Consider the following 13,983-nt stretch of genomic DNA (forward strand, 5'->3'; position numbering starts at 1 on the left):
AACTAGGGCCAGGTCACAAAATGTGGCTTGAGGGCTAGGATTGATAATATAGGACATGCTTGGTTTGGCCCGTCTTAGTTCAGCCCGACTTTTATTTATTTATTTATTTATATATATATATATATATATATATATATATATATATATATGTTTTTTGAATTGTTTTCTTTTAATTTTAATTGGTGTGGCCTTGGCCAGCTTGGCCCTAATTGGGCCTGGGCTGTCCCTGGCGGGAATAAGGCTGGCCCAGGGCCAGCCCATTGCCAGTGCTATTGGGGGGAGGGAGGGGTTGGAGAGAGAGAGATGATATGCTTGGTAAGCTTTAATTTGTGTTAGCGATCCTTTAAGTGATATTCGTCGATTGTCTCCTCTAACTCTGTAAGTGATGGTTTACTTGTGGGTTTTAATATCATGCCCGTCATTTGTATTTCCTACAATATTCTACCACCTGTCCAACCATCTGATTTCAGAAACTGACGCATCAGGGATGGCCATTCATCCTTCTTTGATGGTTACTAATATTGGTATCTGGACTCCTCTGAAAGCGATTGTCCTGTACGTCCGGTGGTTGGTTGTATGAGTAGTTTAAAACGGGTGGTTGCAAGAATAGGCATAAAATTTCAAAAAAAAAAATTTTGGACTTTTTCGTCCACCCCAAGCTATCATATTTGACATCTAATTAGTACGAATGATTGTGACTTTCATGTGCAAAAGATAAATAGTCTTTTTGTAGACAATCTCTTTTCGAAATGTTATATTTATATTCCAAAAAATGGTTAGATACACGGTGCAATGTTAGATGGAAAACTGTTTCATGCGGGCTGGACCGTAGGACTACATATGTGGTCCAAAAAGTGTTAAAGCATCAATGGATGCAAGTACGTGTTCCATCTAAAAATAATGGAAACTAACAATCTAAATGTTTTCTTCTTAAAATTATTATTTCTAGTTTTTAAATTTTATTTTATTTTTTTATATACATGATCTCTATGTTAGAGATTACATGCGTTAAAAAATTAAGTCCAAAAGTCCATCTGAAAAATAGATTTATTAATGGGCTCGCATTTCTACATATGTGGGCTTGATTGCATATAGATTGGGTCCAGGTAATAATGCATATATTTGTGGATATATTTCCTCTTTATAAATAAAAATAAACTGACTTTTTGTATAATTTTATATAGGGCTTCAAAGTTATCAAAGTTAAGCCTTAGCTCATAACTCATTGAAATTTATAATTCAAGTATTGGAAAACTTATAGATTGAACATCTTGGCTTGAACATTATCGTTGTAAAAAAATATAGAATTTAAAGCTCTAAAAATAATGTTTTTTTGTAACAAATTATCTAAATTTTCTATTTAGCAATAAAAATGATTCATAAGATATGTACATCTTTTGAGTTTCAAATTTTATCGTTAGTGTTGGAAATTGATTTTAAAGCCATGGAGATTTATGTTGCCAAAAGTGCTTTCCAGACAAGGATTTGAGGTGAGCTTTTATTTTGTTTTCATAAAGTCTACTACGCCTTATAGAAACTTCATGCTATATTTAGTATATGAAATTATCTACAAAGACCATTTATCTTTGAGTGAGGTTTGTATAAGGTGTCAACCTTATACTATTGAAGTAAGGTGCACCTCAAAATTATGTTGAAAATACAATTTTGGTGTTGTAAGATCTTTTGATGATATGAAAATTTATTGTTGCCCCCAATTATGAAATTTAAAATTCTAGAAACGGTGTCGGTCTAGTAGATCTATGAATACTTGAAAATTTAAAAAATGGATGGTTCAAATAATGTGTTAGGATAACTTTTTTAATGATTAAAAATCCATTTCTTGATTAAAAATCCATTTCTTCTTCTTCTTCTTTTTTTTTTGTCATATATCTATGAATTCTGAGGTCGACATGATCGATTTGAAAGTTATACAACATAGGAAAAACCTTCTCCGGTGGATTTTTTGGGTGCGCCTTATTTGTACATTATAAGCTTGACACCTTATATAAACATTTTTCTTAATATTTTGTATATAGATGTCACAATTATTCCCACTCATTAGATATCACATTGGTTGGCTTGGGGTGAGATGAGTTAGGAATTTTTTTTAAACTTTGTATCTATTCAATAACACTCTTACAATCACCCATTTTGAAATTTAAGAAACAATAACGATTATTATTTCCATATATATAAATGATAAATGGTCTTAAACAATTCCTTAATATATTTAATGTTAGCTTAGGTACATTAGTTGCAATTAACTTAGGGAGCCCTCATGCTTGGGCACATTGCAATCCAGAACACTTAAGTAGCTCTCATGCCTGGGCACCTTGCCATCCAGATCACGGAGGCTATAAGTCATTTCTACCCAATACTTTTTCTAACCTATTTTCCTTTTTTTATTACCTCAACAAAAGCAAAATGTAAGCAAATGACAAAAGCAAAATGTATAACTAAGGATGCACCTCAAAAATCCATTGGAAAAGGTTGTTTTAATATTTAAAAACTCTCTAATTGATCATCTTGACGTCGAGATATATGACTATGAAAAAATAAAAGATTCTGAGTCCTAGAAAATGATGCATCTTACAACACATTATCTAGACCATTCATTTTCAAGATGTTCATATGTTTATAGATCTAATTGATTTTAATCATTTTTTAAGTTCAAAATTTTATAATTGGATATGAAAATAGATTTGAGATAATCTTAAGAATTTTTTTACATCAAAATTATATGCTATGATAAAATTTGGAGTTGCGCCTTCAATGGATTGTATAAGGTTGCAACCATAAAATGTAGAATTAAAGATGCACTTAAAAAACTATCGGAAAAATTGTTTTAATGTTGAAAAACTGTCTAATTGATCATCCTGGCATCGAGCTGTATGATTATGAAAAAAGAAAAGAAAATAAAATATTTTGAGTCCCATAAATAGTGCATCTTGCAACACATTATCTAGACCATCCATTTTCAAGATTTTTATATATTTATAGATCCATTTGATTTTAACCATTTTTGGAGTTTTAAATTTTATAATTAGAAATGAAAATAGATTTTCAGATAATCCGAAGAATTGTTTGAACAAAAATTGCCTGTTATGATAAAATTTGAAGGTGCGTCTTAATTGGATTATTTGAAGTTGCAACTTTATACAAATCACACCCTTTTATTGAAAAAAGGAAAAATTTTATGTAAGGTGTAAACTTCATATTGTACCAGTAAGGTGCACCCAAAAATTCGATAAAAAAAAAGGTTGTTTCGACACTAGAAATTTCTCCAATTGATCATCTTGACCTCGATATATATGGGTAAAAAGAAAAAATGAATTTTAAGTCTTAAAAGTAATACATCTTGTAACACATTATCAAGACCGTCCATTTTCAAGATATGCTAAATTTGCACTATTTTTTAAGCTTGCAATTTCATTATAGAGGTGAAAAATAGACTTTTAGCCCATGAGTTTTGACACCAAAAAGACACATTTTAATGAGATTTTGTGTTGCGCCTTAATGATGCAGCTGATGGCCTCGCCAAATCTGGCATTTCTTTCATCTTCTCCTTTGAAATCCTATAGGTCCTCATATGTAAGCAATTATTAAATAAACGTTCTTAACGTTGGAAAAAAAAAAATGTTGACACCTTATGCAAACTTCACCCTTGAAAAACATCCAAATTAAGGAGAGAGAGATTGGTTGTTTCACCCAAAGAAGAATTTATTTAATGAACAAATTGTTGTTCTAGTAACATTTGCAATTCAAAAATTTAGAAAGAAAAAGAGAGAATTAGGTCAAATCTTATGCCAAAGGTTTCAAGTAACTTTGATTTGTATTAGAATCGCCCTATTCAAATTGTTAATTGATGGAACGAGTATGATTTAGACCAAATATCAAGAACAAGTTCCCACAATAAACTGCCCAGTTCTATTAAAGAGCAAGCTTGATATACACCATCTTTTTCTTAACATTTTATTAATTTTATATATTATTTATGGTCCTATTCACTCGGTCGGATCGCCAAACTGAACTCTCATTCTGCCCATCTAATTCTAGATCGATTTTTCGGATTTGTTTGCCCCAATATAAAATATTGAAAAAAGTTTATATAAGGATGCTGCTACCTTATAATGTAGAACTATGGATGCCCCTAAAAATCCATCAGAAAAGGTAGTTTTAATGTTGAAAAACCATTTGATTGATCATATCAACATCGAGATGCATGACTATGAAAAATAAAAAGATTTTAAGTCTAAAAAATAGTACATTTTACAACATATTATCTACACCGTCCATTTTCAAGATTTTCATATGTTTATAGATCTACTTGATTTTAACTATTTTTTTAAATTTAAAATTTTATAATTAGATATAAAAATAGATTTTGAGATAATCCTAAAAACATTTTACATCAAAATTATATTCCATGATAAAATTTGAAGGTGCATCTTACTTCTATACCTACGGATGCGTCCATATACAATCTGCATCCTAAAATTTTATCTTGATCATCACCTCAAAGTTTTTTTTCAACTGATTGAAGTCGACTACACGAATATCGATCCATCTGTAAGAATGGTGTGCGTCATTGCAAATAAATTTTTCTCAATATCCATCAAGCCGGGACCTCTCCACAAATCAATTTCAAATTTTCGGGCCGAAATTTCGGCTTCGCATTACTTGGCCAAATCCAAACCAGTATTTACAGGGTCGTTTCAGTAATAAACTTAGTTTCCAGCCCCATTTCCCTTATGTCCCATATCTAGAGTTTTTTTTTATTTTTTGGGGTAAAAGCATATCTAGAGCTCTTACCTCTCATTGCGTTCCCCTCTCTCTATATTGTTTGATCTTTCTCAAAAAACCCTAATTTCTACTCTCTCTTCTTCCCTGTATTGTTATATCCAATTTCATTTGAGTTCCCATTCTTATGTGCAATCTTCTGAAACCGGAATATCTCATTAAAATCCTAATTTGATGCCCGTAATTTTCTATGTGAGCTGCACGAGCAAGCTCAACAATGGCGGCCAGACCTCTTGTGAGCAGAGTCCATCTCCTCTGCAAAACTTTAAATTTTAACTCAAACCCTAACATTTCACGCAGGAATATATCCATTACTGCTTTCTTGAACCAGGAGCCCCAGCTCCAAGAAGCTCCTCCACCTTCATCGCCATTGCCGCCAAGCCCTTCAACTGGTAGCCCTTTATACCAGGAAAACTGGCGAAACCCTGGCTCTATTCAAGAAACCGTAATCTCTCAGTCCCTGGTTCCATTAGGGTTTCTTCACCAGACTCCGTCTACAAGGATCCAAGCTTTCTCTCAAACCCTAGATCTTCCAAGTCTTTTGAATGCCTTTGCAGATTGGATGACTTCACAGAGATGGTCTGATCTCAAGCAACTGTTTGAGTTTTGGATTAGGTCTCTGGATACAAATGGGAAGCCTAATAAACCTGATGTGAACTTGTACAACCATTATTTGAGGGCTAACTTGATGATAGGGGGATCAGCTGGCGAGCTCCTCGACCTCGTCGCTCAAATGGAAGATTATGGGATTTCACCGAATACTGCTTCATATAATCTGGTTTTGAAGGCCATGTATCAGGCGAGAGAGAGTGAAGCTGCTGAGAAGCTGCTTGATCGGTGAGCGTGATCTCCCTCTCTCTCTTTCTACTCTATTTACTTATTTATTTTTTACAGTCACAATATATATTCATATTACCATAAAATCTGCAAAATCTCATGAGATGTTAGTGCTGGCATCCCACAAGTCGGTGCTCCTATAGAAAAAGATGTTTTTTTTTTTAAAGCTTGGTTAACTTTGTTAAATAAAAAACAAAAGATTACACTAGATAAGATTGTGGTTAGAAGGCATCCCACAAACTGGGTGCTCAGACTACATGGTGGAGAAGAATTATAGAGAACTAGTTCTAGAAGGAAAAAATATGATAATCACATAAAGATATTAAAGGAGGTTCGTAATCCATCTCTCTGTTCTCGTGGTTCCTCTGGGAGGCAATGCCAGAACAAAAGAGTTTGTAGATAGAAATATGATTTTCAAGAAAGAGAGGAGAGAGTGAAAGTTGAGGGAGAGAGAGGATATAGATTAGCACCAGAGGTGGGAGATTAGTGAGAATTTATACTTAGAAGAGAGATAAGAGAGGAGAAGAGATGGGGCGAATTGGAAGAGGGGAGATTCTTCATTTCTGTGTCTGGGTGTGGAGTATGACTGTGCCCCTTGTTTTGCTAGCAGATGAGCATCCCGGTTCCTTTCCCTCCAGATATGTCAAAAGTCGACTTGAAGTGGCCTGCAAAGAAAATGGACATGGTCGAAAATGTGGGTCAGTCCCCAAGTACGTTCAGAAGATCTTGATGCCCATATGATGACATTCTGAGAGTCAGGCTCAACTCTTAATTGGTTTCCCCAAGTAAGTTCGAATCATTGGAGTGCCTAGAGCAAGGTGGTGGCCTCTGCTCAATTGGAATCTCTGTGCCCAATGTGAATGGAGACTGTTAGAGTAGTATTGCTGTTAGAATCTCTGTAAATGCTTCCAGCTCTGCACAGACCCGGATTACCCAAAGAGCACCCGTCTATGTTGACTTTGATGGTGCTTTGGGTTTTTTTTTTTTTTTTGGTGTGTGTGTGTGTGTGGGGGGGGGGGGGTGTGTCCATATGCTTGAGCAAAGAAGCTTGAGGTGTTAGACTTCAAAATATCTAACCAATTGTTATCAAAGTAAGGTGTTGTGCAGCCTCTGAGTGATTTTGTAGCTAGAAGCCCAGAAGATGGTGAGTGATCTCACTTTTTCTGCTGTTTTTGTTCCTTACTTGTAGCTTTGTGGAGGACACCAGAGTTTCGCTCCTTCCAAATAGACCATAAAGTGGCTTGGATGGATGCTCTCCGAAGAAAATTCCTGCTAAGGAAAAGGGTGGAAGAAGTAGGTAGAGAATAGAAGTTCAATGGTTGTGGGAGTGACCCACTGGTAGTTGAAGTCCCATAAGTGTTTGCTCCAAACCTGTTGAGCAAAGCGGCAGTGGATGAAAAGGAGGGTGTGAGACTCCTCTTCCTTGCACATATGGCATTGATTAGCTAGGCTGAAACCTCGTCTTTGGAGCTCTCTCTCTATAAATTGTTTAGTTGGGGTTCTCTTCTTCTGTTGGCTTTTGTATTATTTGGATGATATCTGATTGCATTTGATTGGTTGTACCCGAAAAGCTTCATAAGCTCTCTGAGCATTAGTGGGTACACTTAAAGTTAGATTCCTAATATAACAAGGCCACTTAGATTAGTCTTTGAGTTACAAATGATTACTGTTGAATGAGTAAATATCGATGGCTTTCAAAAATAGAAATGCGTAGTTGGTAATTTTTAACATGGAAATTAGCTTTAGAGAGGAACCTGGGTATTGGGCTCATGCTTTTGATGACATTTCTGATGACTAGTTACTGAAATATTAGTGAAAGAAAAGTACCATTTTTGCTATTATTTTAACCCTATTCATGGACTAACTTTACTAGGGATTATTTCCATGGATGTTGGGAACCAGTTCTTGATGCAAGGGGTAGTGTTATATAGTATAGTTATTGAAGACCAAATGTTAACTATAAATTTCCATCATGTATCATATTGAATGTTTTTGACCATTTTGAAGTACTGGTTTTACGTTGGAGGAAGTCTATTGATGGTTTTTGCATAGAAAGTTCATTTATGTCCTGAACTGCTACTTGGGGGCCAGGTGATATGGTTTCTTTGCCCTCACAAATCATTGGGTTATGTGATAAGAGAGTGGAAAAACATTTTCTTGCCTTTTTGAGGTAATTTATGGCTTTATTGGAGAGAAGCTGCAATCATGGGTATTCCTCTTCCTCCATTCTAATTTTGAATATAAAAAAAGAAAAACCACATTGATTTTAATACTAATTGTCTATATATTGGTATATAAGTAATAGTTACACGACAACATGAGGAGGGTTTTCTAAGCGACGAATAGTACTATTTTAGGGAATTTTCCTAAGGAATTCAGCTTCGTGGTGTAAGTTGTGACATGAGGGACTCTCCTGTCTTTTTGCAGTGTGGATTGATTGGGATGTGTACTGCATGGTTTAAAGGGCCCTTCTCTTAAGGGATTGCAAAAGACTAAAATCACCCTTAACAAAATCAAATGAAAGGGGTCTTGGATGCCATGACACATGTACTTGTAGATGCTTAACATACCAGTGAATTCCGATACTTATACTGGATACTGCTAGGATACTTATAAGAATAAAATGAGATAGCTAAAAAATTATGGATAAAATATTGTATTATCCACTATGGTGGATTCTATGCATGAATGTGTTAGATGCATATGTTTGTGTTAAAAGAGCTATAGTATAACATTTATTGATGTCTAGCTGAATGCGTGTGGGAAAAGATTACAGATGACATTGGGCTCGTTCTGTAATGTTAACTTTGAACTAGGAAGTTTTGTTGGACCTTAAAATTTCGCGCAGATCAAGATCAAGATATCATCTAGGTGGTCAAAATAAACAAAAAAGAGAGCAAAATAGTTGATTTTGCACATAAATGGGGAAACTGAGTCTGCCATTTTTATAATATGGGCTGTTTTTTGGACTGTGGATTGAGGCCTTTAGCAACTAAAAATTGTTTTTTTTTTTTTCTTTGAGGTTTATTTTTCAAGTCAAAGATGCTGTGTGAAGTTTCTGCTCAAAGAAATCCCTCTAGCTATGTGTTTTAGCCAATGGGTTTACGATGTAGCATGAGGCCATTGGCTTACAGAATCTTTTTTCTCTTTGTTTGTGTGTGTTTTTAGTTAATACACTCGTATCCGGATCCATATTTTGGATTTGAAGAAATGGAGGGTCTTATTTTTCTGTTCTTGGTATCTGTACTTGTATCTGGGCACATTAGCTCAGAGCCTCAGATGTTATTTTTCTGTTCTTGGTGTCTGTACTTGTATCGGCATCTTAGCTCAGAGCCTCAGATGTATTATGTGTTTATGGTTCTTTAAACTGAAGATGTCCAAAATTCACTCTTGCTTAAATCATCTACATATCTCATTATGTGAGTATTGCTTTTTTATCTTTCTCCTTGTTTGGTCGATGTTATAGATGCTAGTGTTCTAAATGTTATTATGAAGTTCACTATACTTGAATCAACTATGGAACGTTGTCCATTGGTCATCCTTGTCCGTTGGAATGATAGATGGTGATGGAGAGGAAGTCGGATATGTCACAACAGGACGTGACCCCAACAGTGGTTCTCTCTTATTCTTCATTGCCATCCATCATTGGAGATGATCCAACGGGCTATGGCTTCCATAGCCCACTGGTTTATAATATACTTCGCATTTTGTTTTATTTTGCAGTGCACATGGAAGATTACTTTGTATTGCAAGTGTAATTAGCTAGAATACTTTTTTATTTCATAATGAACTTCCATTGATTACATCAGGATGATCCAGGCAGGAAAGGATGCTTCCCCAGATGAGGAATCATATGACTTGGTCATTGGACTTCAATTTCTAGTGAACAAGATCGATGATGCCCTTAAGTATCTTGACCTGACATTGAAGTCTGGTTATATGCTGTCAATGAGAGTCTTCACAGACTGTGTTCGGAGTTGTGTAAAGGCTGGGACATTGGATACTTTGACTTCAATCATAGAGAGATGCAAGGTGTTGAGTTATAGAGGGATTTATCCTCTTTCTTGACTCCATTTTTTTTCTTTGTTTTTAAGAATTTTTAAGAGGTCTTTTACAAAAAAAAGAATTCTACTCTTTTAGAGTGTGAATTCCCACTATCTTAATGGTTTTTCATTTGTGAGACTGATTAATGAAAGGTTTTTGTACTTTATGTGGAATTGCTCAAGAGTTCTAAATAGGTTTCTCTGAACTTGTGTACAAATTCAGAGAATGGATCAAAACAAGGCTTTGTGCCCATCCTGGAACCTGTGTACATACCTTGCTGATGTTGCATTACAAGCTGATAATGGCAAGTTGGCATTTCATTCCTTGGAATTTTTTGCACGATGGATTGCTCGTGGTGAAAATGTGAGGCCTCCAGTCCTTCTTTCTGTCGATGAAGGCTTGGTTGTGTCTGCATTGGGAACAGCTGCGAGGACTTGCAATTCTAATCTTCTTGATGCTTCTTGGGCAATATTGAGACGTTCGTTGCGTCAGAAGAGGGCACCGAATCCTGAGTCTTATTTAGGGAAGATATATGCTTATTCAATGTTGGGGACCTTACAAAGGGCATTTGCTACTTTGAACGAATTCGAGACTGCATATGCCAATCCTACTGCTGTGGATGAAGAGTTGTTTTCTCCTTTTACTTCCTTAAATCCTCTGGTTGTGGCATGTTCCAAGAATGGTTTTGCGACATTGGACTCGGTATGTGCATCTACCATATTTATCCTCTTTGAATAGTTTGATTAACCTATTCTCTTCTATGGGAAATCTTAAATCTTCTGTTTTTCATCAGTATGGTATATGTACTTCCCAAATAGTAGTTGTTTATGTTTGTTTGGCCCACACATGCATGCACATGTAGGTCTGAGCATGTAAATGTATGATGGCTTATAGATTGTTTGATTTCTATGATGCATTTATACTTCAAATGGGTATCATGTCCATGTTTGATAAACTCAACGCATGTAAACTAAAAAAAAATGTCACATTAATCACATCCAGAGCCATTTACATGAATCACAGCTTAGTTTCCCAGGCAGTACATTTTCCTTGGGTCAGTGTCAATTTGAGCTCTACATTACATTATTATGGGTTGTATTTATAATTAAAAATATTGGTTCTTTAAATTTTTGTAGGTGTTGGAGGTGTTTAGGATTCACATGATTGGGGCACAGCATCACTTTATTGAGAATTCTAAGCCATATCTTTGCACAAAATGCGTATCCCTTTTCTTGTTAATTTTAACGCCTTTCTGATTCTAGTGTACCACAGGCAAAACAGTTAAATCCTGTGACTCTCTAAAATGCCAGCTGTATTTGTCATTGATTGGAATAGGAAGAAAGTTATTGGCAGTTCCCAGAGCCGTTTGATCTCTGGTAGTACTGCTTCATTGTAGATACTAAAATTATTGATGTTTTTGATGGAATAAGTCCACTGAGTTGTAGTTCATGTTGGTCCATGGTGTGTAGCATCTTTTGTTTGATAATTGCATGTATTTTCCACTGAAAGTTGCTGGCTTTTCTTTGCAAATTCACCATGTGCAATACTTCCTTTGGACTCCTTATCACTCTACTTCACCAGGTCATAGCTTGCTTTTATGACTATTCTTATTTGACTTATTGCGAGATTATATTTGGGAACCACATATCCAGGTGTATTTTCAGTTGGAGAATTTAAGCCGTGCGGATCCGCCTTACAAGTCTGTTGCTGCTGTGAATTGTGTAATATTAGGTTGTGCAAACATATGGGATCTTGATCGAGCCTATCAGACATTTGAGGCCATCAGCAACACCTTTGGTTTGACCCCAGATATCCATTCGTATAATGCATTGTTGTTTGCATTTGGGAAGATGAAAAAGGTTGCCTATTCTCCCTATTAATTTTGTTAGATATCTTGTGTCGGAGTCACCAATTGATGCCTTCAAAAATATCTAATTGTTTTTGTTTTGAGCAGACATTTGAAGCTTCGAGGGTGTTCGAGCATTTGACAAGCTTAGGTGTGAGACCAAATGAGACAACATATTCATTGCTTATTGATGCCCACCTCATCAACAAGGACCAGAAATCTGCGCTCTCAATCATTGATGAGATGGTGTCTCTCTCTCTCTCTCTCTCTCTCTCTCTCTCTCTCACGTGCACACACACACACAATCACACGTCTGTTTTACTAATGAAATGGAATCTCCATATCAATGCTGGGTTCTCTCTTTCTATAAGCATATTGACTTCTGAATGGAAATTGTCATAGCAGATGAATGCCTCTCTCTAACACACACACACGAGCATGTTGTCACATGTCGAGTCATAAAGTTGAGAAGAATTGTGTTCTCTCACTCTCTCTCAATGTACACATGCATATTTACTCAACAAAATTGGAATTGACTGAGCAGATGAATGCTGGGTTTGCCCCATCAAAAGAAAGTCTCAAAAAGGTTAGGAGGCGATCTGTCCGTGAGTTTGATGACGAAAGCAATGAGCAGGTCCGGATACTGGCAAGCAAGCTCAAATACAGAATGGGTGGTGAGGCCCGTCGAGATATGCTATTTGGGCTCAACTATAGCACTGAATTGCCCTAAAGGTACTGAGAAAATTTCAAGAAAAACTGACACTGTAAGAGGAGATCAGCTAGAAGATACAAATGAATCATATTTATCAAATCTTGTTTTGCATTTAACTCCGGTTTTTTCTTAAGTTAAGAGCAGAGTACCCTTTTGGCCCCCTCATTTTCTATCTCCTCTTGTTTATTTCTTCTATTCTTTTTCCTTTTTTCTTCCTCCTCCAATGTAGCAAATCTAGGGGTGATGGAAGGCCTAATAAAATGCGTGGGAGTCTCTCGGGATTGCAGGCTCGAATATACACTAATACTGAGTGTTTCTTATTGGAAGAATGATTTGCATGTAAATTTTTGTTAAGATATTTTCCTTTTCCTTTGCTGACCAAACAGATTGTACGGAGTTAATGATATCTTTTCTTTGACCTTTTGTGGGTTGGGTCTATTCACCAGTTTGTTCATGGTGACTAGTGTTAATCTGGACATTAGGTAGTGCTTTGGCTGTGATGATCATACATGATCATTTTCTGATCAATTTTTTGATAGTGCCATGAAGTTTATAAGAGATCAATCTCTTTATTTGTACAATTCATGTGAGGTGTCAACCATCAGAACATGGTGTTGATGCCACCTTGCCCACCGTTGGATTGCTGATCAGTGTGATCTGCCCTGTTCTATTTGCTTGAATAATGGCTTGCTGGTGACCTGCCCTTGGAGCTGAGTGGGAGGAATTCAAGTGGACCTTGTCATGGTGGGGCATGGCTTCTGCCTTACCAGTAGTAGCTTGTTAGTATCATAAGCAGTGTTTAAACACCCAAAATTCGGGTCATGACTCGGGCACCCACCCTCCTGGGCGACTTGGCCCTAACTGATAGAGAAAGAGGTACATCGAATGATAGAAGAGTGAGAAAACAGCAGAGAGAGAGAGAGAGAGGGAGAAAAAACTTACTTGTGAAAACAATAGAGCGAGAAAGAGGATAGTAGAGAGAGGAAGAAGGGGAGAGCAGTAAACAGGACCAAAAACATAGTGGGTTTGAAACACTAGAGAGAGAGAGAGAGAGAGAGAGGTTGTGTAAAACAGTAGAGAGAATGCTCAATGACTCGACTCCAACAAGGAAGAAGGGCGGAAAATAAAAAGAACGATGAATGGCAACTTAAATGGGTACATGAATTCTTGCCTTCATATCAGTCATCCATGTCAGTAAGCACCAGGAAGAATTCTCAAGGCTGCTATGTACATGAAATGCATTCTCAAACCCCGTGGCGCTTGGTTTCGAAAGGTTCTCAGATGTAGGGTTAAGAATGGGTCGGATGAGGTCGAGATCCACTGTGATCTGGATTTGATTCTGAAAAATATTCATGGGATACAAAATCAGATCCCGACCCAATTGGATCCTGATCTGGATTCAAAAGTATACATGAGATCCCCATCAATATCTGGATCCGATTGGAAAAAATTATTTTGTATCGACAAAATAAGATATAATAAAAAAAACATTATACAATATATATTTAAAATATAATATACAATATGTATTTATGCATATATATATATAATAGTTTAATAATTGGGTTACATTTGGATTGGATGCCCTATACCTAGATGTGATCTGAATTACTAATTGGATCCAAGATTTGGATCTGGATCCAACCTGTCAGATCTGAACGTATGCCCAGATCCGGATCAAGTATGAAATTTGAGTTTCAGGTCGTATGGGGTAAATTTTCAACCCTACTTGGATGTGTTCATA

General features: G+C 36.2%; 1 protein-coding gene across 2 annotated transcripts; it reads left to right on the top strand.

Annotated features, from left to right (window-relative positions):
* The first annotated feature begins 4,900 nt into the window (after positions 1–4,900).
* Positions 4,901–12,659, top strand: LOC18428016 (Tetratricopeptide repeat (TPR)-like superfamily protein). 2 transcript variants are annotated; one of them, XM_006837056.4, is made up of 7 exons: positions 4,901–5,637; positions 9,447–9,669; positions 9,904–10,383; positions 11,334–11,540; positions 11,636–11,773; positions 12,072–12,259; positions 12,469–12,659. In XM_006837056.4, exons 1-6 carry the CDS (start codon positions 5,018–5,020, stop codon positions 12,255–12,257), a joined length of 1,854 nt encoding a protein of 617 aa, XP_006837119.1. In that variant the 5' UTR covers positions 4,901–5,017; the 3' UTR covers positions 12,258–12,259; positions 12,469–12,659. The 2 variants fall into 2 exon arrangements, with proteins under 2 accessions (XP_006837119.1, XP_088706441.1); XM_088850315.1 differs by adding an exon at positions 6,248–6,422 and having other exon boundaries at positions 5,467–5,637; positions 12,072–12,659.
* The last annotated feature ends 1,324 nt before the right edge of the window (positions 12,660–13,983 follow it).

Source organism: Amborella trichopoda, chromosome 10 (genome assembly GCF_054954075.1).
Source record: "Amborella trichopoda isolate Santa Cruz 75 chromosome 10, AtrichopodaSantaCruz75HAP2 v2.0, whole genome shotgun sequence".
In the NCBI taxonomy this organism is placed as follows: domain Eukaryota; kingdom Viridiplantae; phylum Streptophyta; class Magnoliopsida; order Amborellales; family Amborellaceae; genus Amborella; species Amborella trichopoda.

Coding starts and splice junctions, on each gene's coding strand:
- LOC18428016 (XM_006837056.4), top strand. CDS start 5,018: ATGGCGGCCAGACCTCTTGTGAGCAGAGTCCATCTCCTCTGCAAAACT. Junction 11,541..11,635: donor CATTTGGGAAGATGAAAAAG/GTTGCCTATTCT, acceptor TGTTTTGAGCAG/ACATTTGAAGCTTCGAGGGT. Junction 11,774..12,071: donor TCTCAATCATTGATGAGATG/GTGTCTCTCTCT, acceptor TTGACTGAGCAG/ATGAATGCTGGGTTTGCCCC.